The following is a 24,733-nucleotide window of genomic DNA, read 5'->3' on the forward strand; positions in this document are numbered from 1 at the left end:
GGGCAGCTGAAGAAGTTAAATTACCACAGGGAGAGCAGCAGAGAAATGGAAAAACAGTTGACAGTAAGACATGGCCCCACAGAGGAAGAGAAATCCGCCAGGATTTGTAGCCTGCTTTAGATTCACGTGATTGGCTCCACTGCTGCCTCCCCCCCTCTTCTTTTTTCCACCCATCCTCAGACCCTTTGAGATGGAAAAATGGGTCATCTGTGTGGAAGTTAATACTCTGAGCACGTACAGTGCTGCTTTATTTTAAGGACGTGCCTCGGAAATTTTTCTTCTTCTCTCCCTCACTGGTGAATGACACAGAGAAGGCGCAGGGTAATTAATATACCGTGTTGCTGCCGTGCACACAAGTGGCAGTGCAGCAGTCTTTATTATAGCTGCTGGCACAGCCTGGACATGTCTCATATTTCTCCCCAGCCTGCCCTCTCCATGACGACGTACAGTAGGCTGCAGACTCTGGCACCACAGCCATGACATCAGCAACGGGCCACAGACAGTGTGACTGTCAGCATCATCAGGCTGGTGGGAAAACATGTTCCAAAACACACACACACATGCAGGAGGACATCCAGGCCTCTGTGGACGCCTCCACCTAACACTCTGTGTTCAGCAGGCTATGGCCAGCAAATAGCTCCCTGGGAGGCTGCTGCTCAGAGGTAACACTCTCCAGTGTAGGCTGGTGCAGCATATAGTGTGCCGCTTTGCAGAGCCACATGAAGCTGCCATAGCAACCTCATACAACAGAGTTATTTCTGGCTGCGTTAAACTCCCAAACACAGCTGCTCCTACATAACCAAACGTCTCCACCGGCCAGATACCCAATCTGTGTATGTATGGCACTCAGTATACAGAGAAGTAATCAAGCTTTGACATTCAAACTCACAAACTGGAATAACACAGCAAAGGTAATTACTGCTGTGGATAATTTGTTGACAGGATTTCCAGTAATGAGTTGTGGAGCTCAAGTGATTATAATATTCCCAATACAACATTTGACATACGATCGGAATCCATGCAAACAAATTACAATAGCAGTTCGGTCTGCTCCCGATGCCTTATCCTGGGATTTTAATGTTGCCTTCAATAACAGGTTATTTCCTGCGCCTGTAATGAAGGAACAGTCTGCATCTGTCATCGTGAGCACATTAGAAAAAAGGATTACAAACTGTTAAAAATCACCCCTCCCGAGCACATGGTCTCTGTGCTGCAGGCACAGCCATTGTTATTGCTGTCAACTGGAACTGTTATGCTCTCTCCATTCAGTTGTCCTTCAGTGGAACACCAAAGAAGTGTGCGCACACTGCCTGGAGCAACAGTTCCCCCTACTGCACAAGAAGAGGGAGGCTCTTTATTTCCCCTTCTCCTCCCCAGCCTGCTTCATCAGATATGAAGAGCTGACTCATAACCCATTAACTCAAATAGAGCAGGGATGCAATTAAAATAATGACATTATGTTAAAAGAAGTACAACAAACACCTCACTGATTATATTAATTTCCTGCTCAAGATAAAGGGCACAAAGCTGTTTTAGATGAAAACTAAAGATTTGCTGTGTCATCCTGAGATCAGTGTCATGGCTTCATGTCAAGGGCTGTTTCACTTGGTTTACTTTATGATGGCGTGCTCTGAAAACAGGCAGTACTGGTCTGGTATCCTTCACTGACCCCTCCAGTCTGCAGGGGACAGAGTCCAGCAGCTTGGTGTTTATTTGCAGTTGGAGCAGGCCAGCGGTGGATATGTGGAGGGGTCTAAACCTGTTCCTACCCCCCAGCGCCGGCAGCAGACCACAGCTCCGGCTTGACCTCCAACACATCGCCTGTTATTTTTCTCCTCTGCCTCCCCAAAGGACAGATTAACAACGAGTCACTTCTTCTGCACACGCGCCCAGTGCCAGACGACTCCGTGGGCCTCCTGACAGGCTTCTCCTTTTCCACCAAATGGCAAACTAGCAGGAGTGCTGAAGAAAAGACTGCAGAGTGAGCACATGAGTTCATGGAAAATGGAACACTGTCTACCATTTAGTCTTCACTCGACATTTCTGGGCCGCTGTTCAATTTTCATTTTTCATTCCTAATGTAGAAAAACTATTTTCCCCCTGCTCTCGTTTCCTGGCAACCTCCAAGGCCTGGGCTGCTCTGGCCAGAGCCCTTAGAAAAACAGCTGCAGACAGGGATAAAAATAATTACAGCTCTATTTGTCTTCCAAGAGACACACTTTCGAGCAGACCTACTCCCTTCCCCTACGAGCTGCTCCACTTTCGCTCTCCTGCACACACAATAAAGCCATTCACAATAAAGACACCATGGGTCGATGCACTCACACAAGCTCATATGTTTCACCATGCTAGTTGAGAACAGAAATACTGTACATTCAAGATGGCAATTCAGCCTTGTTCTGGCACTGTCGAGTCTTCATTGCCACAGTGAAGGTCAAGGTTTTTTACGCTTACATTTAACATACCTAAATGAGATCCTAGCAATTAAATCCAGTAAGACTGTATTGCTTAACAACCTTCTGATACAATTTTTTTCTTTCTGTGGCTTTTTTTTAACCTTCAGGAATATTTATCCTTGATTTCTGCACTTTCCCATTCATCCAAGTGACTCTGCAGCTCTGTGAGCAGACAGAAACTGCCCACACTCCACATTTCAAAACTGTAAATGCTTTAAATTTTCCTGTGCATTGCTACTGCCATCTACTGGTGAATGGAAACTCAGAGACTCAGAGTGTCTTTTCATGTTTTATTGTAGGAGTTTACACACAAAAAAAATGTCTAGGTACTAAAGACCGGAATATAAAAATAACATTTAACTGACATTACAAAGACAATTTCAAAAACTTGACAATATTCCACAAACAAGTGCTCTGTTTAGTGTAGGCACTCGTACATACACTTCATATGTTTATCAACTGCGCAGCAATATGTAAGAAATCCTTTACATACCTCTGTTTTTTATTTAGTGCATGACTATCAACAAAGCCCCCAAAATACAGCATGTGATTACTTTGGAGGGAATATATTAGAATCAACAGATGGATAGAAAACATGAGATCTGGTGGGAACAAGATTAGAAAGATGGAATGTGTTTAACATTTCCCAGAAATGTAACCTTGAGGAAGTTCTTTAACCTTGGAGTGCTGTGATAGAGGGGATCATTGTCTTCTCGTGTCCAAAGGTTGAGCTCTATCATAATCAGACTCCGCAGTCCCATGTACCAATCAGTACACACACATCAGTGCCTGAAATCCCTTCACGGAATAGTAAAAGCAGATTTCCAGCTCGCTTTCATTCAGTGTCATTTTCTGTCAAAGACTGAGAGCTGACTATTCGCTGGAAAACAGAAAATAATATCTTTTAGCATCATACCAAAAAAGAGTATATCACCAATTATAAAACAGCTTATGCAAAACATTCTCATTGCCAAACAGTTATTTATGTTAGCATATCTGTCTTAGAGGTGAAATAACCAAGAGCGACTGACACACGGCTCTCAGCTTTGGATGATTCTAAGGTTGATCTTGCACCCTTTCTTGTCCCAGAGACAACAAAAAGCAACTGGGGGGTTTACTAAGGATGCTCCACAACAACAAAAAACAAATTTTAATGAAGGACGCAGGAAATCCTCACCTAGCAGACTTCCATCTCACGCACGTTCATTCCACGTCATCTTCTGATAAAGACTGAGAGCTGACGATTCGCTGAAAACCAGAAAATACCACCTTTCAGAGGTTGTGCTAAAAAGTGTATTGCACCCATTTTAGATTAGCAAAACTTTCTTTCTCACACAAGGACATTAAAATTCAACTGTTTTTAATGTTGGCATATCTGTCTTAGAGGTGAAATAACCAAGAGCTACTGACACACGGCTCTCAGCTTTGGATGATTCTAAGATTGATCTTGCACCCTTTCTTGTCCCAGAGACCACAAATAGCAACTGGGGGGTTTATTAAGGATGCTCTGCAAATCACACTGACATTTTACTGGTGTATGAAATCCTCACCTGGCTAATGGTGGGCAGTTTGGTAAGCAGCATCTGGAAGACTGGAGGCGGCAGCGTCTGCTGGAGCACCTGAAGAAGCTGCTGTGGTTGACCACATACTGCAATGGCATTGGTCAGGTGGTCCACACCTTTCTCAAAGTCACCTGGAGTTAGGATTAGAGAGGTTTAGAAAACTATTTAGACACGAGGAAGTGGATGAGCAAATTGAGACAAGAGGAGCAGACTTGTTGGAGATGGTACAACTGTCCTTGAGCCAAAGTGGTGAAGCACATGGAGACAGTAAATCTAGCACGGCTTTCCTCCATTAAATATTAAGGTTTTGTTCGAAGTGCTCTCTAAGCTTCCTGTAATGTGTCTTGTACGTGTGTATCATGCACACAAGTTTACATATTTAATGTATGAATAACCTGTGAACAGACACGTGGCTAACCTTGTGACAGGAGCTCCTCTCCCAGCTGGATCTCCTCGAGGAAGAACTTCTGAACAGCTTCTGCATCCTTCAAGTCAGGTAGCTTCAAAGTCAACGATCAACATGTCAGACATGCACATATAGGCCTCGGTAAGACACAAAAATATCTTAATTTGATGGGTTCACATTTGTCCTACCCGTGCCAGTCCAGACTTGTCACTAGTAACCGTTTTCTTTCTTCTACCTGCGAGACAAAAGTAGCATTAGATTGTGCTTATGTGTTGCTGTAACTTTATACACCAGGAAACACGTGGGTACAAGTTTTACGGTTAACTGTTTCTTGCACGAGTTCCTGCGACATAGCTGAGGAGAATGTGTTTAAGAGTAAATATTAATACTCTCTACGCCGTGTGTAACTGAAAAAAATGAACATATTACGACTTTAATACAGTGTCCTTGCGGCTTGTTCGCCACATGGAAGCTAACGTGCTACAAGTTGACTGTTGAGCTAACTTCCTCCGCTCCCTTTAGCTCAAACACTTACGTTCGCGTAGCTTTTCCTTGAAGCGAGGGTCACTCCGTCGCTTTCTGTCAAAATAAATACAGTATGCGATGAAAAGGGCTCCACACACCCCGGCAACTATCGCGCCCGTCCGACTGCTCACCATATCTGGAACTGTTCATAGACTCGGCACGCAGCACACTAGCTAGCTAGCGAGCAGCTAGCTCGCTGCTAAGGAAGTGCGGAGAGGAAGTACGTCATCATGACGCAGTACTACTTCAAGCTCGCTTCAGGGCCACAACAGTGTATGAAGAATAAAAAGCCATTAAATATTTATCGATAATATATATGTATATATAAATTGTGTACATAATATTAATGTACGTTTGTTTCTCCATAAATAAATTGAAAAAAATATTTATTTTAGGACCATTTAGCAACTTAATTGAAATTTTAAGTTTGTGTACTAAATACTATTGGTTAGTTAATCTTTGACAGCACATCCCATTTTATAAGTTCATGTTTTATTTGTAGAAACCTTGAGGACAAACTCTCGCACACAGTCACCGTTTGCCTGTTGGTCCAGTTACCAAAACGTCCCAATAAAAAAAAAGTACGTATTAAAAGTAAAATGTCTGCGTGCAATTGAGGAAAAGTATAATAAACTAGAAATGCTCAAGGTAGAATTACCTCACTACTGTGCTTCATTTGAGCAAGTTACTTTCCACAACTGACAGCAAGAGACACACTGAATACTTCACAAACTATGGCATTTATTTCAAACAGAGGCTTCTGCTTTGCTTACATTTTTACAATAAATTACACAATGACCATCATCAGATGAGCCTAATAAATACTATTGAGCATTTTTCAATAAGCCCCATTACTTTCTCTTAATCTATGATCCAGACTATTTTCCATATACAGGTTCATACAGCTGTAGCTTCAGGCCATGTACAGGTTGGAAAATAGTTCAGCCTCATCCAAAACCACCATTTTTCTCTTAACAAGCACAAGCTATAGAAAAACAAAACAGAATACAAACTAAAGCAAAACAGAAAAATTAAAAAAAGGAAGAAAGAAAATAAGTAAACTGATGAGAAGAGGCAGAACAAAACAACATAAATGAACTCAAATCTGTCCCTACGAGAGAACTAGAATGAGGACAAAGGGGAGAACAAACATGCTGTAACCCTCAGTATTTACACTCAAACTACAGTTAAAACCGTAAAACTGTCTGTACAGAAAGGTACATGTTATTAACAGTGCAAGATATTAAATAGCTTGACTCAAAACACTTCTCAATATACAAATGTATAACAAAAGCATACAATTACTTACAAGTGCCAAACAAAATGTAACTTCAGGTTATCATACAGTCGGGGGGGAGGGGGGGGGGGTCTATACAAAGGAAACACTGGAGATGTCTTCAGAAATGTATACACATACGTCACTTTATGATATAAATGCACATTTACAATATCTTTACCTTTAATCTGGTCATAGTACAGGAAACAGAACCAAACAGTTTTTGGTAGGGATGAGTATGAGAGGAAGCTGGCATGTCGTTTTTGATCGTGAGTAAAATTAGAAAGATGCCAAAAGGGTATGCATTGCATTATTAAATGAAGCAAAAATAAACTAAATTAAATAACTTCATGTTTGATAGAAACACTGCAAAATGTGGGATTCGGCTTCATTGGTGCGTTCTGCAGTACATGCTGTGAATACCTCCTATGGCTGCCTTCACCTTAACTTGATCCAGTTGCAAATTTTCACTGAAGATGATAGGATTAAATGGGTGATGAAAACATAATCAAATAAAGCAGATGGGCTTTTAAAAAGGCTGATGAGCTGGAGTAATGACACCACTGGATTCACCACCTCCATCATTGCACATTTTATACTGCCAAACTTAACAGTCACACCCAAGCTGGATGAGTATTCAGTAGTAGATTACAAGTGATCCAGTATAGGAGTTCTGCTTTTACAATTATACTTTTTAAATATCACCATAAGTTGATAAAAACCATTGTTACCTGTTGGACTCAGCCCTTCACTGCCTGCTCACTCATACAGCATTCTTCAGTCTTTTGTAAGGGACACATTATTCCAGCTGACTCTGATTTGAGAACAGGATCAGGAAAAAAAAAGTGCTGTCCTTTCTCAAAGTGCCCCACGGAAAAGAACAAAAAGGCACTACAGTATCATTCCATATGCATCCACTGAGGCTGTCAGTGGACCTATGATGGTCTGAAACCCTATCCATCAACACCTACAAACATGTACAGGACCACACTCCTGTACGCGAGAAGAGCATCGTCAACCACTTGAGGTTTAACCACATGAAGGCCTTTTGAATGAGGGTGGACAGAGAAACGTGGCAAAGTTACATTTTCGTACACTCTTGATGCCAATGTGGCAGCGTTCCTCTGAATTCCCCGTGATAACATGGCGAGCACAGGCTGCGCCGTGTTGAGCTGTGAGGACAGAGCACAGAGGGGTCTTCACTGGAAATCATCCCTTACCAGTACAACTTTATCAAATGGAAACAATTATTGCTTGCAAAAACAATTCTTATAAATGTTCAATTAAGGAGAGCGCAAAAGACAATTTTGTTTTTTTGTTTTTTTTGACAAATTTCATCCCCCTACACAATCTTCATAAAAGTGCACTTAAGTGCCATTAGCTTGCCAAGGAAACAGTTGTCAATAGAAAATAGTGCTTGTTTCTTGTTTTTCTTTTGTCTCTGGTCTGGATTTTGTGCCCCAGTAGTTACAGTATGTAGGTTGACTTGTCCGTCCTGTCGGAAGGGAATGGGGGCGGGGACCCCGGGGTGCTGGTTAAGTGCTTAGTGCGGTGGCTTTTCGCTGGTTCGTCCTGTCACCTGCACTCCACTGATACCCCAGAGTTCTGAGACGAGGAGGATGAGGATGACACCGGGGGGTCAGCCAGTGTCAGCATGACTGCTGCAGTCAGTGAGCTGGAGGATGGGGAGGAGGAGGAGGAGGAGGATGAAGAGGAAGCAGCCACAGTGCCTGCAGAACAGAAACAGGATAGGGTACTGGTCAGATTAGAGACGTGTGGTTTAATGGTGCAGTGGTGTTACAAATTTAAAGTGTAACTCTGGTATTTTTTAGCTGGACCCTATTTTCCCATGTTTTTGTGTCTAAGTGACTAAAGGGAACAACAAGTTTTGAAACTGCAGTACTGAGCAAGAGGGCTCCAGCTGGCAGCAACGATACAGGCAGCAATGTGTTCCTTCGGACAAATAGAGCAAGGTCAATGTGCGTCCACTAAAATTTTTATTTTTGCTACTAACAGGCTGGGGTGGTTTTTTTTGAAGTGGACAGGATCCCTACAGAGGGACACCTTTTTGTTAAATTGTAAGATCCTTTTTGTTTAAACAGCTCCAAAATCAGTATCACCAAAGCCACCAGACTCCATCTACAGAAACACTAATTTTATCTTCATAAAACACACTTCATTCAAAGTCAATAGAAACAAAATTAAACTCTCAAAGCTGTCTTGGTTCGTCTTTTCATTGTTCCAACAATCCCCAACTCTGCTTTGGTTGAAATGAACCCTGAATTCACCAAGTTAGACGTGAAAATATGCTGGCTCTATACATGCTTAAATTACTGATTATTTAAATGGAGTCTGGTGGGTTTGATCGATGGGGACATCAGGGCTGTTTCTGGTTAAACAAAAAGGATTTTACTCTTACGAAAAAGTCTGTCTCCGTAGGGATCATTTCCATAATGTTGTTAGACACTTATAATAACAATCTGAGCCTGTCTTTGGCAAAAACAAGCACTTTAGTGGACATATACTGAGGGTGCATGTGCCCCAAGTGATTACATTGCAGCCTGTTTCACTGCTGCTGGCTGCAGCTTTCTCGCTTAGTACAGGACCAATGTAAAACATTAGAAAATAGGAACCAGGTTGAAAAATACTGAAGTTTCTCTTGAAGAATATCTAGTGCGTTGGGATCAAAAGAGCTGACTCACTTTCCCGTTCTTTCTTCTTCATGCGTTTTCGTCGCCTGTCGATAGAGGCCACCTCAGACTTGAGGGAGAGGTAGTGGTTCCTGATGTCCTGCAGCTTCTCTTGAAGAAACGCAATCCTCTCCAGGCTGCTCATCTTTTCCAGGTCAGCTAAGTGGAACGGAAATAACGTATTTTAGTATTTCAGGGTTAATAGATCTTAACGGCATAAACATATACAAAAAAGTGTTGCTAAATTAAAGAATCAATTCACCTAAATAACAAAATGTATCTTTTTAAATAAAAAAAAAAAAAAAGAGTTAATGTTGACAATTTAATTGTCAGGCATAAAAAAACGAAAACAAATGGGTCCGATGTGACACTCACACATCTGGAAGCTCCACTTGTACACACGTGGTGATCTTCCATGGTTGTCTCGATGCTGGCTGTGGTCGGCGTCACCCTGCTTGTGGTACTTATGGCTCGAGGGGGGAGATCGTCCGTGACACTTGGGCAAAGTGGCAGCCTTCACGTCTGGTGTGTTGTTCTTTGAGGCAGTTGATTTGGCAGTGCCCTCAACAACGGACTGGTCTTCACTGTCACTGCTGTTGGCTGGGGGAAAGAAGGAGAATGATAAAGTAACATCTCATTCCCTTTCTCACCTGAAATCTGATTTAATAAGAGGAGATGAGTGAATATGAAATAGAAATGCTGTGACTGATAAAAGTACTGCTTGCTTTGGAAATGGGAAGGCTATCGGGGTGTCAGCAATTCTATCTACAGCTCTCCTCACCTGTTTTCCTATTCTTTTTGGGAGGCACACCTAGGCTCTTGCGGTTTGGCTTGTGTTTCTTTGAGGCTCCACCTGTCTGTGGTTCTTTCTGCCGCTTCTGACTCACAGACGCTACAAAGAAAAAGCAAGAAGACGGTGAGGGAACAGGCGGACTGTGAAATGAGTTGTCAGCATGTATTTCTTTAGTATTCCATCTCGAGGAAGAAAAATGAATTCTGTCAATGAAAAAAATTCACAAGATCTAAGTAGATTGGCTATTACTTTTACCTTTGGACTTCTGCTCACTCTCCTGTTGGCTGCTGCTGCTCAGCTCGAGGCTGCAGCTGCTGCTGCTGTTGCAGGAGAGGCTGACATCAAACACCTTTGAGGGGGAACCTGCCCCCTCGTCCTGAGGGAGGTCTTGCAGCTCCCCACCGATACTCTCCACTTCCACCGTGCTGCTGTCTGTCTCACTGCGCCCCCCTGCCACTTCCTCTGGTATGGGTCCCTGGGGAAGAGCTTCAGAAACCGGCTCTGAAGGCAAGGCAGGGGGTATGGACGGCGGCGGGGAGGAAGGCTGCACTGTACCAGAGTCTTCCACAGCACTGCCGCCTCCTGAGGGCGACTCGGGCGTTGTCGGTGGTGTGTTGAGCACAGAGTTGCTGCCGCTGCTCGGAAACTCCTGCAGCTTGTCGTTCTCCATCTGCTCCTCTGAAGCTTCGTCCTCAGGTCCAGCATCCTGCTCAACACTCGGCTCCTCCAGACATTGGGGCACAGGTGGAGGAGGGGAATTGGCGGCCTCTGTGTCAGAGTCGGAGAACAACTCTTTGAGAGTCTTCTTCGGCCACTGGGCCTGGATGCTGGACCACACATCCTTCTGGCCTTTAGAACGGACAGCTGGCCTTTCCTCTGCATTCCCAGACATTTTGGCCCTCTTTTCAGGAATCTCCCAGAAACCAGCTTGTCTGCCACCTTTGGTCTTCTCCTTCATCCCGTTGTACTTCTTGGAAGGGGAACCTTTGGTTTTTGGCCGGCTTCGCTCACTTTCCTCTGCCTGGGACTCGGGCAGCGCTGCACCCTCATCATCTGAACTGCTGCTAGACGAGGCGCCCCTCTCCTCCCCGGGACCCGCCGCTCTCTCCTCCAGCTTCCTTGGAGAGCCTCCAGGCAACCAGTCGGCACTCCTGGTGCTCCGGGTCTTAGCTTTGGATTGGCCTTTCGGGGTCCTCTCTGCCGCACCGTCAGATTTCCTCTTCCTGCTGCTCGCCTCTCCCTCCAACTCCGGTTGGTTTCTGCGCTTCCCAACGTCGGTGCTCTCTGCACCAACTAATTCCTGGTTCTTTCCTGAGACTGGAGAAGGTTTGGATGCTTCAGGAGGGGTCCCGCTCTCCCAGCACTCTGATGCTTGCGGGGGATCTGATGGGGGCTTTCTGAGGCCGCCTCTGCAACCAGGGCGATCCTCCTCATTATGCTCTCCCTCCTCATCCTCGTGCTCACTTTCGTCTGTGGACATCTCAGAGGCTGAGGCAAAGGAGACAGAACTTATGTTAGTTTCAGCTGTATATCAACAGGGATACATACATAAACCACTTCAGAGTGACACAGTCCTAAACTGCTGTAAGTGTGCATGAGGACTACAGGCTAATGAGTGTTGCTACCTTGCAGGCCATTGAGGATAGAAGTAATTTCTATAGACTTGACTGGAGACTGCTGAGTCCCTTTGTCCTCACCCTCGTCCATCTTGGAAAAGACATCCTGACTCAGGCCACATTTGGAGCGTGGGAGGCGGTTAGCGTTGGGCGAAGGGCCGAGGACGTCTCTGTCACTGAGCCTCTCCAACCTGTCTCGCTCCCTCTCAGCTTTGTTCTGTCAGGATTTAACACAGTCAGTGATTCCCTTCATCACATCAAACCAGGTTTAAGTTGATAAGTTGCCACCCTGCAGACTCATACCTTTATCTTTTTGCGGTGCTTTATTTTTGGTACATTCTTATTGGCGGGGCGCACAATCTTGTCAGCTTTGATCCATTCATCATATCTAAAACCAAGTACAAAGACAAGAGACAGTTTCATCATTCGGATCTTAGAGAGGAGCGGAGAAACATCCTCTCACACCACCCACCACACAGACGCCTCTACTGTCTGACCCCGACATGTTGCTGTGACACAATAAGCCTCAACAGCAAAAAGGAAGGAATCCCATGGTGTTATGTGGAAAAAGACAAACCTTTACGATGAGGAAAGAAACAATATTAACACCGACCACCACACAAATCATATTCAACAGAGTTCCGACAGTACCAAGGGTGCTACTTGGGGGGGTCGTATGAGGAAAATGAAAAGTTTCACGACATCGCACACGACAGACACAATGCAGAGAGAACATCCCACTGTCTTTTATAGAGTGCTAGAGGACCACACAACAACATTGAGACAATGGAATGCTATTTGCACTAGTTAACCTCTGTGTCATGGTACCCTAACACTCTACTTAACACTGCATTAACCCTGACCCGCTGGGGAGGGGGGAGAGGGTTGAGAGGTAGAGGTGAGTGTAGAAGCACTTTGATTGGCCTTTCAGAGATCCAGAGGGTAGCTCACGTTAAAGTATCTTGTAGGAGCTAAAGATCGTTTACTGGTTGGCTATTTCCAGAGTCAGATTAGTTATAAATCAGCCTGTCTGTAGATTTAGTTGAGAGACAGACAGCTGGGGGACAGACAGACAGGGGATTCAGTCAAAACTGAGTGAGGGAAGCTGAGGAATGATCCACATCAACCCAATACTCAATTCTGTTTCTGCCACTAGATGGCCCAGTGTTCTCCATAATCAGAGTACTGACCATGGGACTGGATACGGTGAAGCAGAATTGTGAGGAAGGGATGTATCTGTTACTGCTGAGGGGATACCCATGTAGCGGTGATCCCTTGAAGGTTAAGAGATGCCTTTTTTTTTTTTTTTTTTTTTTTTTAGGGTGAATATAGACGTTAGGTGATTTCTCCCCAGGTCCTGTCTTACCTGACGTTCCAGCCACAGTAGTGCACCAGGTAGAGCACCTCTCCCCCCTCCACGTCTGCCTCTTTCACAGTGGCCTCGTACGTCTTCAGATTGCGGCCTCGCCCATACCTCACCTGCACCTTCATCCCCGGGGGGTAACACTCAAACTCCTCCCCTTCCTCCCCCTCCTGACTGCTGTCATCCCTGCAAGAAAAACAGTTCAGCACTTCCTGGCCCTAGGCTGCCCCATTGAGCACCACAAAACCCCACCCACAGCCGCCCACCCAGCTCACTACCTGCTGCTAGGAAGCCTGCTTTCTAACTAATCTGCTCCACCCTTGCCTTCCCTGTCCCATTACAACACTAGGCCCTTTCCTATAAAGAAACATAAACTTCCCATTTTGCCCTGCCTTATCTCTTCTCCAGTGTAACCCACAGCAAACTGCAGTATAAACAACTCGTCATTTACAGTGAGCCAGTCAAAGAACAGTACAGTAAATAAAACATTCTTTCATGGCAAAAATCAATCATCTTGCATGGGGAATAACTCTACTGTTAGGCTGTCTAACCCTATGTCCACACACAACAACAACATACTTGGGATTCTCACTCACACACACACGCTATAAGAAACAAAAGCAGCCACAAGGAGGAGCTAGTGGGAAACAGTCAGGAGATGTCGAAGCTGGAGGGGATATGGGCGGTGCAGGAGTGCCAGTAAGTGGTTTAGGCGCAGGGGCCACAGGGGCAGGTTAGCACGGCAAAGCACAACTTGGCAGGCGGCGCAGCAACTTAAAGCGAGACTACAGCGCTGAGAGGAAGCACCAATTTGGTCTGCTGCCACGAGAAAACAGCTACAACACGGTGCTCCACACAATCCCTCTCATACCTAACTGCCCAGAGCGAGTGTCTTCTGCTGGCAGCTCGAATTCAACACACCACAGTGAAGAAGATGCACTTCTTTGTGCAGCAGTCCAGGTGTGTTACCACCCTAAGACCGGGGACACACCACATTTCAAAATGCCAACTGATTTTAAAAACACACTGCACATAATCAATGCCACACACTGTTTCCACCCCAGAGTGCTAAATCACAAAGGAATCACAAACAAGCACAGGCAAGGTTTCAAACACTGAGATATAGCACATTTAGAGCTGCAACAAATAGTCGAACAGTCGGGCCACAGAAAATCATTTCAATCAAGTCATTTTTCAAGAAGTTCAAGAGGTTATTCCAGGTTCTCAAATGTGAAAATGTGCTGCTTTGCTTGGTCTTACATCATAGTAAAGTGAATATTTTGGGAGCTTGGACTGTTGATTGGACAAGACAAGACATCTGATGGCCTCATCCCAGGCTCTAGGAACATTTTCATACCGATTAGTCAACGATTAATCAAAAAACTGCCAGTAGATTAATCGATAACAAAAATAATCACCTAAACAAATTATCCCAAAGAATCACTTGAGTCAGAACTTCATCAAAACATGCACAACTTCAATCAGTCTGCATTATTATACACCGAAACATCCACAAAGAAAGGCCGGAGAGTCAGTCGATGTGGGCAGCACACTTCTCAACAGAGCAGTTGATTAGGCTGATCAAGAAAAAAAGGTAAATAGCACTTAGGCAGTAACTTAACAATCACTGTCAAACAGGACTTTCCTTCTGTGTAATTAACTGCTCTCATTAACATAAATTAAAAACACAATTTTCCTATTTAAGCTCCTTGTAAACCAGGTCTCGTTGGCTACACGCAGCCTGCGCTGCTGGAATGACAATGTGATCCGCACACACACCGCAGGTCCAGATTACAGGCTGTAAACATTGAACGGGTCTGATATCATCAGGAAAGATCAGATCAGATCAGATCAGCCTGCAGGTTGTCTGCTGTGTGAATCTGTAAACCCTCACACTGCCGTATCGTCTGTGAGGACCACTGATCCTGACAAAGCCAGAGGATCAGAGAACCTCCTGATTGTCAGAAAGTCCGCCTGCGATGACAATCAGCATGATCACACTGTCGCGAGCCCAAGGCCACTGGTGATAAAGACTACAGAGAGGGGGATACTAGGAGCAACAGCGAAAGATAAGAACATCCTAAAGTTGCACATAAAAAGCTGCTGTTGCGGTGTTCTCCAGCTGGTCCCCAGTAGCCCAAACAACCTTAACAAAAGTGTCAAACTGGAGGGTGAACAAACAGGTTTAAAACAGGCAGCAGAGAGCACTCATCCGGATGCTCTGAACAGAAAACAAACGCTAACTGAGACCGAACATCCAACTACCCAGAACTGTTTTTCATTCTTCAACACACTGAGAGTCACTTTTTCCTCTAAAAGGTTACTGCCTCTGAAGCACTACCTTGCATCTAATGTGCTAATGCATCAGTGACAACACTCACACACATGGAACATTTAATAAAGCTGGACATCAAAAAGCCAAAAAATGACAGAGGAGAGAGAGAGAGAGCGAGAGAGAGAGAGCGAGAGAGAGAGAGCGAGAGAGAGAGAGAGAGAGAGAGAGATCAGGAAAGGGCGGTCAAACAATCCCAGCCAGAGAGAGAGAGAGAGAGGGAAAGAGAGAGCACAGCATGACATGCCAGGTGAAAGGTAGCAGTCAGGCTTTGGTGCTCTAAGATGTCTCTGCCAGCTGATGCCGACTAAGCCACGAGAAATAATAATAGCACAGAGGGCAGTGGGTAAGAGCTTAGTTAGAGACAGAGGGGAGAGCTCCCCTCTCTCTGGTTAGCAGGTAAAGGTGGATTGTGGCTATACTGGGTATTAGTGTCATTAAGGTCAGAGGGGTCGCTGCTCCTCATCTGCTAATGGTCGTTTAGATTTTTACAGCCACCAAGGAAAGTGAATGCCTCAGGTCCATTGGTCTGCCGAAATTTTGAGCTATTGAGGGTCAGATTGAATATTAACACAGTTTCGCCATGCAGGAGCTCTGCACGGAGCTTGTGTTTGTGCCATGAGGATATATTTTACCACCCTGGTGGAGGGACCATCCTTTTCAGACCACCTACCCAGAGTTATCTTTGCTCTCCTGCTCCTCGTCGTGCTCCTCCTTCACGCTCTCCGCTCCGAGGCGAGCCGTCGACGAGCCCTCGTCCGCGTCTCCCTTGAGGGGACCGTCGTCCTCGTCGTCATCTTCGTCGATTCCGCTCTCCTTTCCTTCCATTTTCGCTGGTTCGGGCTCCATTTTGTTTCGGGTCGTCTCAGGTTTCTCGTCCTGTGAGAGAAGGATTAGTTTGTCATGATGAACAAAGACATCTGGAGAAATTAATCTAATGTAAACGTGCTGTTTGGATAAATATCAAACAAAAGAAAAAAGATTTGAATTAAATAGTGTTTTGGAAAATGCACCTTGCAGACTAGAGACTGCGCGCTACAAGGTTCGCCGTCCACCTGGGCTTTCTGCTCTTCTGAGCTGGAGGAGGTGGCAGGTGTTCCTCCAGCCTCCCCCTCAGGTTTCACCTCTCCCTTGGGAGCCTGCTTCAAAGGGAGGTCCATCCTGAAGGTGATGGCGGTGGACGTGCAGTATTCCTCAAATCCATACAAGTACCTGGGTGGTAAATCATTCCTCATCAACATATCCTGAAAAGTCTAATTTTACTGCTTCTCTCAAGGATCTACTTGGAACTGCTAAAACTTAATCTTGCAAAGATAAAAGCTTCATTAATTCTTGAGGAATTTACAAAAAAATACTACAAATTACGTCCATATGGACATTAAAGGAGCTAAACAGACTACAAACTGCATGTCTCTGTGAAAAACTACACAAACAAAAAGCTGCATCTGCCGAGCACAGTTAAAAGCTTTGAGGAGCTGTGGAGACAGCGCCTGTACGTACTTGCGGTAAGCACATTTGACATTGTAGCCAGCGGCTGAGTTGAGCACGGGGATTCCCAGATCCTGATAGACTTGCTTCCAAACGGAGCCGCTTTCAATCTGCTCAAACATGGACAACAGAGGAAGAGACAGATCCCGAGTCAGTAAACATCAAATGAGACAAGTGTGACCAAAGTCATGCTACGCTGCTACAACTGCTGTCAGAGTGGCACATACGTTGTCAAAGCCTCCCAGTTTGTGCACCAGCCTGTAGAGCTTGAACAGGTTCAGGTTCCTGTAGCCCAGGACAGGCCGTTTGTTGATGGGTGTTCCTGAGGACGAGAAACACATCACAGGTTGAGATAGTTGACACATAGATACAGGTCAGCTTAGAAATCTGATAAAAACGGCTCATTAATCTGAGTTGTAGCATTTTATTCTTTAACTGTTAACCTTTCATAAAGCTTTTTTTTAAGCTACCTGAGTTTGTTTTTCAGCTGTGTCGGAGGAAGTATTCAAATCCTTTACAAGTAAAAGTCCTGCATTGAAATTTTTACTAAAATTTTTATCAGCCCAATGTATCAAAAGTAAAAGTATATATAATGCAGAAATAATAGTGTTATAAGAGAGGAGAGGTGGAGATAGTTTTTAAGGGAAAATTCTCCACCTTTTTAGTGTTGATGGTAAATGTAGTCAGTTGTAGCAATAAATTGACCGGAAAAGCTGAGTTCGCAGCTGCAAGAGCTGTTTTTCTTCATGCATCCAGCACTGTCATTTAAAGAGACAGTGACGTAGTTGGATGCAAGAGGAACAACGGCTTGGATTTCACCCCCGGGCAGCCCGGGATCATGTTCTAGATGCCGCACCAGAACAAGATGCCTTTGTTTTCTTTGCTTGTTTTTCAAAAATATTTATGATTCCAACAATGAAGATGGCATCTCCAAATATGAGTGCAGAGGATGTTATGCACCAGGATATATTTTACAGTGTTTTTTGGCTAACTCCAATATTCAGCCATATTCGACCCAGAGTATACCGCAAAAAAAAAAAAAAAACAGAAGAGAGAAGCTGAAGCTGCGGCTGCATAAAAGTATATGGCCGGGAGGGGCCCTCCAGAACCTCTGAGCTGCCGAGAGTGAATGGCGTCTGGTGGTGCCTTTGCGCAACAGAAACTGAATCATTCTGCTGCAACCAATTTCAGCGTGGGCAGTTTTGTTGGAAGCTGTCACCGAAGCAGGGAGAGCCCTGATAATGCGTTACTATGCATGAGAGTTTTACTCCTCAGTTGGAAAGAGGCGTACTGGAGACCTCCTTCAGGATCCTGAAGATTAACTGGAAAAGACAACCAAGACCAGCAGGGCTGAGAGGGCAGATTACCAGTGAGTGAGTATTGATTTTTATTTTGTTACCTGCAGAAGTAGAGGAGCGTCTTAGAAACCTCAGCTACACTTTTTTTTAAGCAAACAAAGTAATAGCTATAGCTAGTAGTTTGTGTGCAATGCATCCTGGTACATGTAGGCACTGCTGGCATGGCCCCCCCGAGCAGGAGAACTCTGCTTTCTCCATCAATAAAGCACCTACTTAGGAATTTATTGTTTCAGTTGACTACATTTACCATCAACACTGACTGGACATCCACATAAAAGGTGGCGAGTTTCCCCTTTTAACTATTTTATATATTTTTTAAGTTGTTAAATAAACACTTTAATAACAGTAAATCATACTTTATAATCTCATCATATGTTTTTGTATTAAGCAACCAGAAAAAGTTGTCAAATAAACAAAGTGGAGTAAAAAAGTACAATTGACTGTTAAGTAGAAATTCAAAGTTCAACTCTAAAGGCTGTAGGGCTCATGAGATACACGGGGGGCAGAAAGAGACAGAGAATGAAACAAGCAACAGGTACTTAATTCTAAAGCTGAATCTTGAACCTTCAAAATAAAAAGGTTGTTTTGAAGAAGCATGAGTTGTATCTGCACTCTGGGCTCACCTCTGTCTTCCATGAACTTGTAGAGCTGCTGCAGAAAGTTCTCCCGCTCCTCTGGGAATGGCTCCACTTCCTCCTGCAGACAGGAAACAAGACAGTTTGAGATTCTTGTTTTACCTGGGAGGTTGTGGGCATGAGAGCATGTGAGGGCTTCTGCCTCTACCTCCTCCTCTTCGCCACTGGCGTCCTCCTCCTGCTCTCCCTCTTCCTCTTCCTCCTCATCCTCGCTGCTGGAACTTTCTTCTTTCACTTCTGTCTTCCAGGTGCTGGGCACGACAAACTGCTGCAGGAACTCCAAGGCGGCGTCCAGTGCTGTCAAACACACACACGAATAATATTGCATATTAACCACACCTGACATATATATACATAATTTAGTAGAACATGAGGCCATATTTTAAATGTAAGACGAACCTTCTTTGATTTAAACCTCATAACATCTGTCACAGGGTGTTTGGAGGGTTTGAGGATGCTGGGTGTGCAGGTGTAAGCCCAGTAGTGAAGCAATCAAATAGTGATTGCTTCACTACTTCCATTATTTCTTCCATTATTATTCCGAATATGATACGGGTCATGTAAACAGCATATTCCCTTGGAATATTCCGAATTAGCCCTCATTCCTAATGCAGTTTTTCCTAATGAAAACGTGGGATATGCCAGTTCTTCCAGAATTCTTTGGACTTGTTTACAGTGCATTCGGAACATGCAGCTGAATTGGTGTTTTTAACAGTTTGCGACACACAGCCTGTTGCCTGTCTACAGTCAGCTCTGTGTTGTCATGGATGCGTTGTACACAAACCAACTTGCCAACAGTTTGCAAGGCTGATGCAGAAATACATGCCCAAAAGGACAAGCCCACATTTTTGGTTGGACGGAAAAACACATCTACTTTAAAACACTGCAAAAGACCTGGATATCAACAGGTTTTGGATATGCACTAAGTGTATTATATTGATATCGAGTGACTAGGTATTGTCATAGGTTTTTCTATATCGTAATATCATAAGTGTCGTCTTTTCTCGGTTTTAAAGGCTGCTACCAGTGAAGCGATGTAATTTTCTGAACTTAGCAGACTGTTCTATTATTTGCCTTTACCTACTTGGTCATTATGTCTTTATTAATAATGAAGATCATTTACAAAAAAATCTCATTGTGAAAGTATTTTGTGAAACAATGTCGTTGCAAAAAGACATCAAGGTATTTGGTAAAAAATACTGTGATATTTGATTTTATCTGAATCGCCAAATATCCCGACGCCTACCCCTCCAAGAAGGAGGTTGAAGGAATGAAAAAGAGGAAGCCTGTGTTAGCAAGGCAGAACAAGTCCGCCACTTCTGGAAAACTCCGGAAAAAAATCCCATTTTGACGCAAAGAAACAAAATCACACAAGCTGCTCCTGCCGTTCCACTTTGCCATATTTTGATGTGATAAACGACATGTTAGGGCACGTTTACTAAAGTATGCACGGCCGCATGTAAACATGAATATGAGTGGAATATTTATTTAAGCCATGTAAACACCTTAGAAGGAATACTGTGTTTTTGGATTATGGGAAAGAAAAAAAAAATTTGCCTTGAGACTTTTACTGCGGGAAACCAGAGCATCTTCAGACATAAAACTGTAACTGACAACCGATACTGGTTTACAAAAGCTAAAAAAAAAAAGAAAGTTTATAAAAGAGTTATTGCCATCCTAAAATAATACACCCATATACAAAAATAGGACAGTATAGGAATACATCTTGACATAAACATGAGAGAAAGCAGCCATGAAAGAAAAGCAGCATGAAAATCTGTCAGGAGTGTTTGCAGTGACGCAGAGCAGCCGGCACGTTCAGCCACAATGTCACAGGTGGCTTTAAGTAGCATCTAACCACCTTGGCAGATGCTTGTCTTACGCGTTTGTAATGCGGAAAATATCACAGTTGTGAGTCAACCACCTGTGAATACCAAGACTGGGATAATACAAAGCTGCTGCCTAACTGTAATTATGAGAGAGTGAGAGCTCTGCAGCAGAAAAACGGGGGCACTATATAAAAAGCCTGGTGAGGACTTCAAATAAAAATAGACTCGACAGTTGACAGGAGCTCTCAGCCGCTGCATTCCCCAGAACCAAAACAAAACTTCTCTTCCTCAGTCTGTCTCCCTGTGACTTACTCTTCGAGCATTTTTCTGCCAAGTGTGTCAACACAGACCAGCCCACAGATGTCGGTGACTGGGTATGTGCTATGCACCAGTACTGTAGTTTTAACTCACCTGGTTTGAGCGCTGCGTCGGCTTTTGGAGGACAGTCGCCATTCATCTCGCGCACGTCCTTCCGCAGCACCGTGTAACTGCCAAACAAAGAAACTCTGATTAATATGTGCCACAGAGGCGACGTACAGTACTCAGTGCTAGTACATCAAGGTTCAGCGCTTTAGTGTGACGCCAACCGAGTACGTAGTGAGCCAACCAAAATATAAGCTTGTTTTCCCAAAACAAATGTATGACTATAAAAACGACCCTTGTTAATTAAAACACTGGCAGGGGGAGTTTTTAATCTTACAGCAGCAATAACAACCTTAAAACCTGGGCAGACATGCCTGCATTCACAGCCTACTTCCTTACAACATCCCTACAGCAGCTGGGCAAAGTGTTGATGATTTGGCAGATAGATGGATCAGTGGAGCTTGTAAGCTGAACGCAGTCAGAGGCTTGGCGAGTGTGCCAAAGAGACGATTTGCTGTGGTATCTGTAAACAGCTGAGCCGATCCAATGACTAGATTTGTCATGGAGTGATTTAAAAAAAAAAAAGTATATTGCAGCTAAAAGAGCTCACAGAAAACACCTTGGTTCAATGACATTTCATACAGATAATCTTTGCTTTAGAAAAATTGTATTGGGTATGCTGTGAAAGTTCACCCACGGACCTTTCTGTGTGGAAATGTGCAAAGATTATTCTTCATTGAGACGAGCAAAAAAAGTCTGCAGCCATGGCAGCTTTGTGAGGCTGCACTTATAGACACAGCTGTGCTTTGAGCTACATGCTAACAACAAGGCACACTAACAATGACAACATGCTGATGTTTAGCAGGTGTAGTGTTTACCATGTTCACCAACTTAGGTTAGCGTGTCAGCATGCTAACATCTACTTATTAAATAATCACCAAAGTCATTAAGATTAATCTTCTGGGGACCATGAATGCCTGTGTGAAATATTATGACAATTAATGTTGGTTAGAGATGTCAGTATGGGCCAAAGTGGTGGATCAACTGACTGACCGACATTACCATCCATAGACAGGATGTCTACAGGTATCAGACACTTAAGTTTGAGTCATTGTTTGTAAAATAACATATGTTTCTTATCCAAGCATGCAGCTAAGTATAAAGGAAAGTGCATATGTGGTTGCAGAGGTAAGCTTTATGTAGGAATGTGGTTATTAGAGTGAGTTAGGTTAAACTACATTTTGCCAAAAGCTAAGTGCAAATATGAAGTTAAAAGACAGCATTCTGTTTAAAGATTTGAAACATCAGAAATGTGGACTTTCACACATCTCATTTTAACAAAAATAAATTAAAAGACGGATAAATTAAATTAGATAAAATATTAGGGGGCGTCCAGTAGCTCATCAGGTAGAGCAGGCTTCCCATGTATAGAAGGCAGTATCCTTGCTGCAGCGTGTGCGGGTTTGATTCAAGCCCGTGGCCCTCTGCTACATGTTGTCCCGTCCCTTTATCCCTGTCAGGCTTAAATAATACTGACCTATTATTAAAGGCAAAAAGAGAGAGTCAGGCTACACTAAAAATATAGAGTGCTGCAGAAACTCATCTTGAACAAACTTAACCCTTTAGTTGATTAATCATTACAAATCTGGTGTTGTCATCCCAATAAAGCTGAAACAGCCTTAGGTCACTGCTAACTGGCTACTATTGAGTAAGCTAATTATTGAATTTGCTGAACTAAATGAGCTGTAGTTTCCACATATATGCTACGGTTTACATATTTACAGTTTACACCTCTAGACCAGCTTCCTCTTCATGTGATTTGTATGGCCTTTATTAAATCAGGTGAGACTAGTGTATTTCATTTCAAAACATATAACAGGATATAAAGTAAGAATAATATACTTCAGAATATATTATATATTCTAGTAAATGTCCTAGTATTGTTTAAACAATTGTGAGTCTTAGTTGAAAACTTACAGTGATCAAACTGTCCTTTTCTGTGTACAGCAATAACACAGACAAGTTTGTCAGTCGGCCAAACCAGGACAAAATAGAAACGGCTACTGTTTCCATTGTTACCATGGTGACCAGATCTAACTAAATAAGAATAACCACTTCCTGAAAACTCCCGTCTCCCCTCTGGATGTGACCTTGCTTTCCCTAAAAAAAAAAAAAAAAAGAGTTTCCACAGCCATTGTTTTTGAAAGGCAACGCTGAATGGTTATCACTAACAATACCAAAGTCTGCAGAGGAAAGTGAACACTCTGACCCCGGCGCTGTGCGGGGAAAAGGTCACGCGGCTTATGGATGTGACCCCTCTTCAAACAGCAAATCCCACAGAGAGCGGCACGTTAAAATAACTCTGTGATAATAGATGAACAGAGGCTGACATAAATGATAAAATGTAGAATAACAAACAATGACAAGAGGAGCTAAAGGAAATGGTGCAGCGCTGTAGCAGCTGTAGCATTGCTGAAGAACAGACAGTCTGAAACTGGTGTTGATGCATGTGAATATTTTCACAATATATCTCAGCAATGGTTAAATGTGGTCAGCTCTGTTAAAAAAAAGCTTTGTTCTCTCTTAGAAAATGTACAAACTTGCAAAACCTGTGATAGATCAAACAGTAGCACAACATAAAGAGACAGGATCAGACTGCTACATCACATCACATCACATCACACATGATGAATAACAGTAACCATATGCACTTCTCAGCTTTGTTATTCCATCCGCATAAAAAGCAAAAGGATTGGAGGGAAATCTCATTAACGACGTTATAGATTTTCCGACTTCTTACATTATTATTTGTTGCGCCTACCTGTGGACACACTGTGCTGATTTCACAAATTGCTACAAAACAGAAAGGAAAACCGCTACAGTGCGATTTAATTTGCAACAAAAGCCCTCACAGGGTGCACATGTTCACAGAGGAAATACTTCACAGGTGTATGACTTCCAGTTCTTCGCTGATTTATCATCTCCTTATCTTATCTTATCCCTCTCATCGGCTCAACCCCTCACCTGACTATTAGCCACAAAACAAGCGATAAGAGCCACTTTTCCCACTCCCCATGCTGCAAATGTGTGTTTAGCTGCAGATTAAGGGTCACACCGACGAGTTACGCAGACGGTCTATTAAGGAATGCAGACTCAAGGCTGCTCCATCATCAGTAGAATTCAAACAGACAGAAAACTACACTTTGAAACAGTGAGCAAACGCCAGATTAATTTATATGGAGTGTGGGCTATGTGTCTACCCACATACAGAGAGACTGCAGTTACAAACCACCAGCTGAGTGCAGACTCCTGACAGGACTTATTCCTCTCTCTGCCACAGACAAAACAATCTGGCTGTGTGGTTCCATGCCGAGGGCAGGCTGCAGGGAAGCTACACTACCTTAGCTCACCAGTAACTTACAGCCTGAGGACAAATAAAATAACACAACCAGGGAAGACACACTGCATCTGAACTCTTGTTGGAAGATCTGAGGTGATATTCTTTTAAAGCTACAAACAAATGCATAATTAATTAGTTAAGATGTGGAGGTGTCATCAAACAGAGCTCCTTCAAATAATGTGATAATACAGAAATTTGTCATGAGTGGGGAGTTCATATCACATTACAATAAATATATAAAAGGCAGGAAAAGTAGCACAATATTTGCAAATACTATTCTACTGCGCAGCCATATCTTACAATGTGCAAGCACTGCCTCTGTCAATGTACAAAGCAGTGCTTCTTTTTTGCAAAGGTTCACTGCACATATATATCATTACAACACTTATTCAAAGACTCCTGTTGGAGATGTTTTACACTAATGCTGGATGATTGGTTGATTAATTGACTTAAAGAAAATTAATCAAGAGCTATTTGGATAATTTATCAAGTTACAATGCCAATCATTTACCTGCCACAGCTCCTCAAAGAACTGCTAAGTTTAATGTGAGGTGAATACGCCTTCGTTCTTTTGGCTAATCAGTAAACAATGCTAAGGATTAACTTTGTGCAATGCTTACTTTTTATTCATTACATAATTA

The 24,733-nt window shown here is 43.4% G+C and overlaps 2 protein-coding genes and 2 non-coding genes across 6 annotated transcripts in view; all 4 read right to left on the minus strand.

Moving 5' to 3' along the window:
- Window positions 1-2,732: 2,732 nt before the first annotated feature.
- Window positions 2,733-5,164, minus strand: tomm20a (translocase of outer mitochondrial membrane 20). The gene is made up of 6 exons (XM_050071040.1): window positions 4,960-5,164; window positions 4,613-4,659; window positions 4,437-4,518; window positions 4,007-4,149; window positions 3,634-3,704; window positions 2,733-3,336 (listed from the first exon to the last, which is right to left on the minus strand). Exons 1-5 carry the CDS (start codon window positions 5,081-5,083, stop codon window positions 3,660-3,662), a joined length of 441 nt encoding a protein of 146 aa, XP_049926997.1. The 5' UTR covers window positions 5,084-5,164; the 3' UTR covers window positions 2,733-3,336; window positions 3,634-3,659.
- On the minus strand, window positions 3,451-3,585 carry LOC126407285 (small nucleolar RNA SNORA14). Its single transcript, XR_007571767.1, has one exon. It is a non-coding gene; the product is annotated as a small nucleolar RNA SNORA14 (small nucleolar RNA).
- On the minus strand, window positions 3,830-3,964 carry LOC126407284 (small nucleolar RNA SNORA14). The gene has a single exon (XR_007571766.1). It is a non-coding gene; the product is annotated as a small nucleolar RNA SNORA14 (small nucleolar RNA).
- A 506-nt stretch (window positions 5,165-5,670) lies between the features above and the next one.
- Window positions 5,671-24,733, minus strand: part of arid4b (AT-rich interaction domain 4B) — a 49,582-nt gene continuing 30,519 nt past the window's right edge. Inside the window, exons 10-24 of one of the 3 annotated variants that reach the window (XM_050070995.1) lie at window positions 20,741-20,817; window positions 18,649-18,797; window positions 18,489-18,561; window positions 16,735-16,829; window positions 16,520-16,617; window positions 16,033-16,231; window positions 15,693-15,898; window positions 12,691-12,873; window positions 11,628-11,712; window positions 11,406-11,541; window positions 9,964-11,196; window positions 9,697-9,807; window positions 9,291-9,515; window positions 8,928-9,074; window positions 5,671-7,955 (exon numbers count right to left, since the gene is read on the minus strand). In XM_050070995.1, coding sequence (XP_049926952.1) covers window positions 7,801-7,955; window positions 8,928-9,074; window positions 9,291-9,515; window positions 9,697-9,807; window positions 9,964-11,196; window positions 11,406-11,541; window positions 11,628-11,712; window positions 12,691-12,873; window positions 15,693-15,898; window positions 16,033-16,231; window positions 16,520-16,617; window positions 16,735-16,829; window positions 18,489-18,561; window positions 18,649-18,797; window positions 20,741-20,817 — 3,172 coding nt within the window. In that variant the 3' untranslated portion in view covers window positions 5,671-7,800. Of the gene's footprint in view, window positions 7,956-8,927; window positions 9,075-9,290; window positions 9,516-9,696; window positions 9,808-9,963; window positions 11,197-11,333; window positions 11,542-11,627; window positions 11,713-12,690; window positions 12,874-15,692; window positions 15,899-16,032; window positions 16,232-16,519; window positions 16,618-16,734; window positions 16,830-18,488; window positions 18,562-18,648; window positions 18,798-20,740; window positions 20,818-24,733 lie in introns of all 3 variants that reach the window. The other 2 variants (XM_050070993.1, XM_050070996.1) reach the window with 2 other exon arrangements.

Source organism: Epinephelus moara, chromosome 19, assembly GCF_006386435.1.
Source record: "Epinephelus moara isolate mb chromosome 19, YSFRI_EMoa_1.0, whole genome shotgun sequence".
NCBI lineage: Eukaryota > Metazoa > Chordata > Actinopteri > Perciformes > Serranidae > Epinephelus > Epinephelus moara.

Coding starts and splice junctions, on each gene's coding strand:
- tomm20a (XM_050071040.1), bottom strand. CDS start 5,083: ATGGTGAGCAGTCGGACGGGCGCGATAGTTGCCGGGGTGTGTGGAGCC. Junction 4,660..4,959: donor CAAGGAAAAGCTACGCGAAC/GTAAGTGTTTGA, acceptor TTTGTCTCGCAG/GTAGAAGAAAGAAAACGGTT. Junction 4,519..4,612: donor ACAAGTCTGGACTGGCACGG/GTAGGACAAATG, acceptor TTGACTTTGAAG/CTACCTGACTTGAAGGATGC.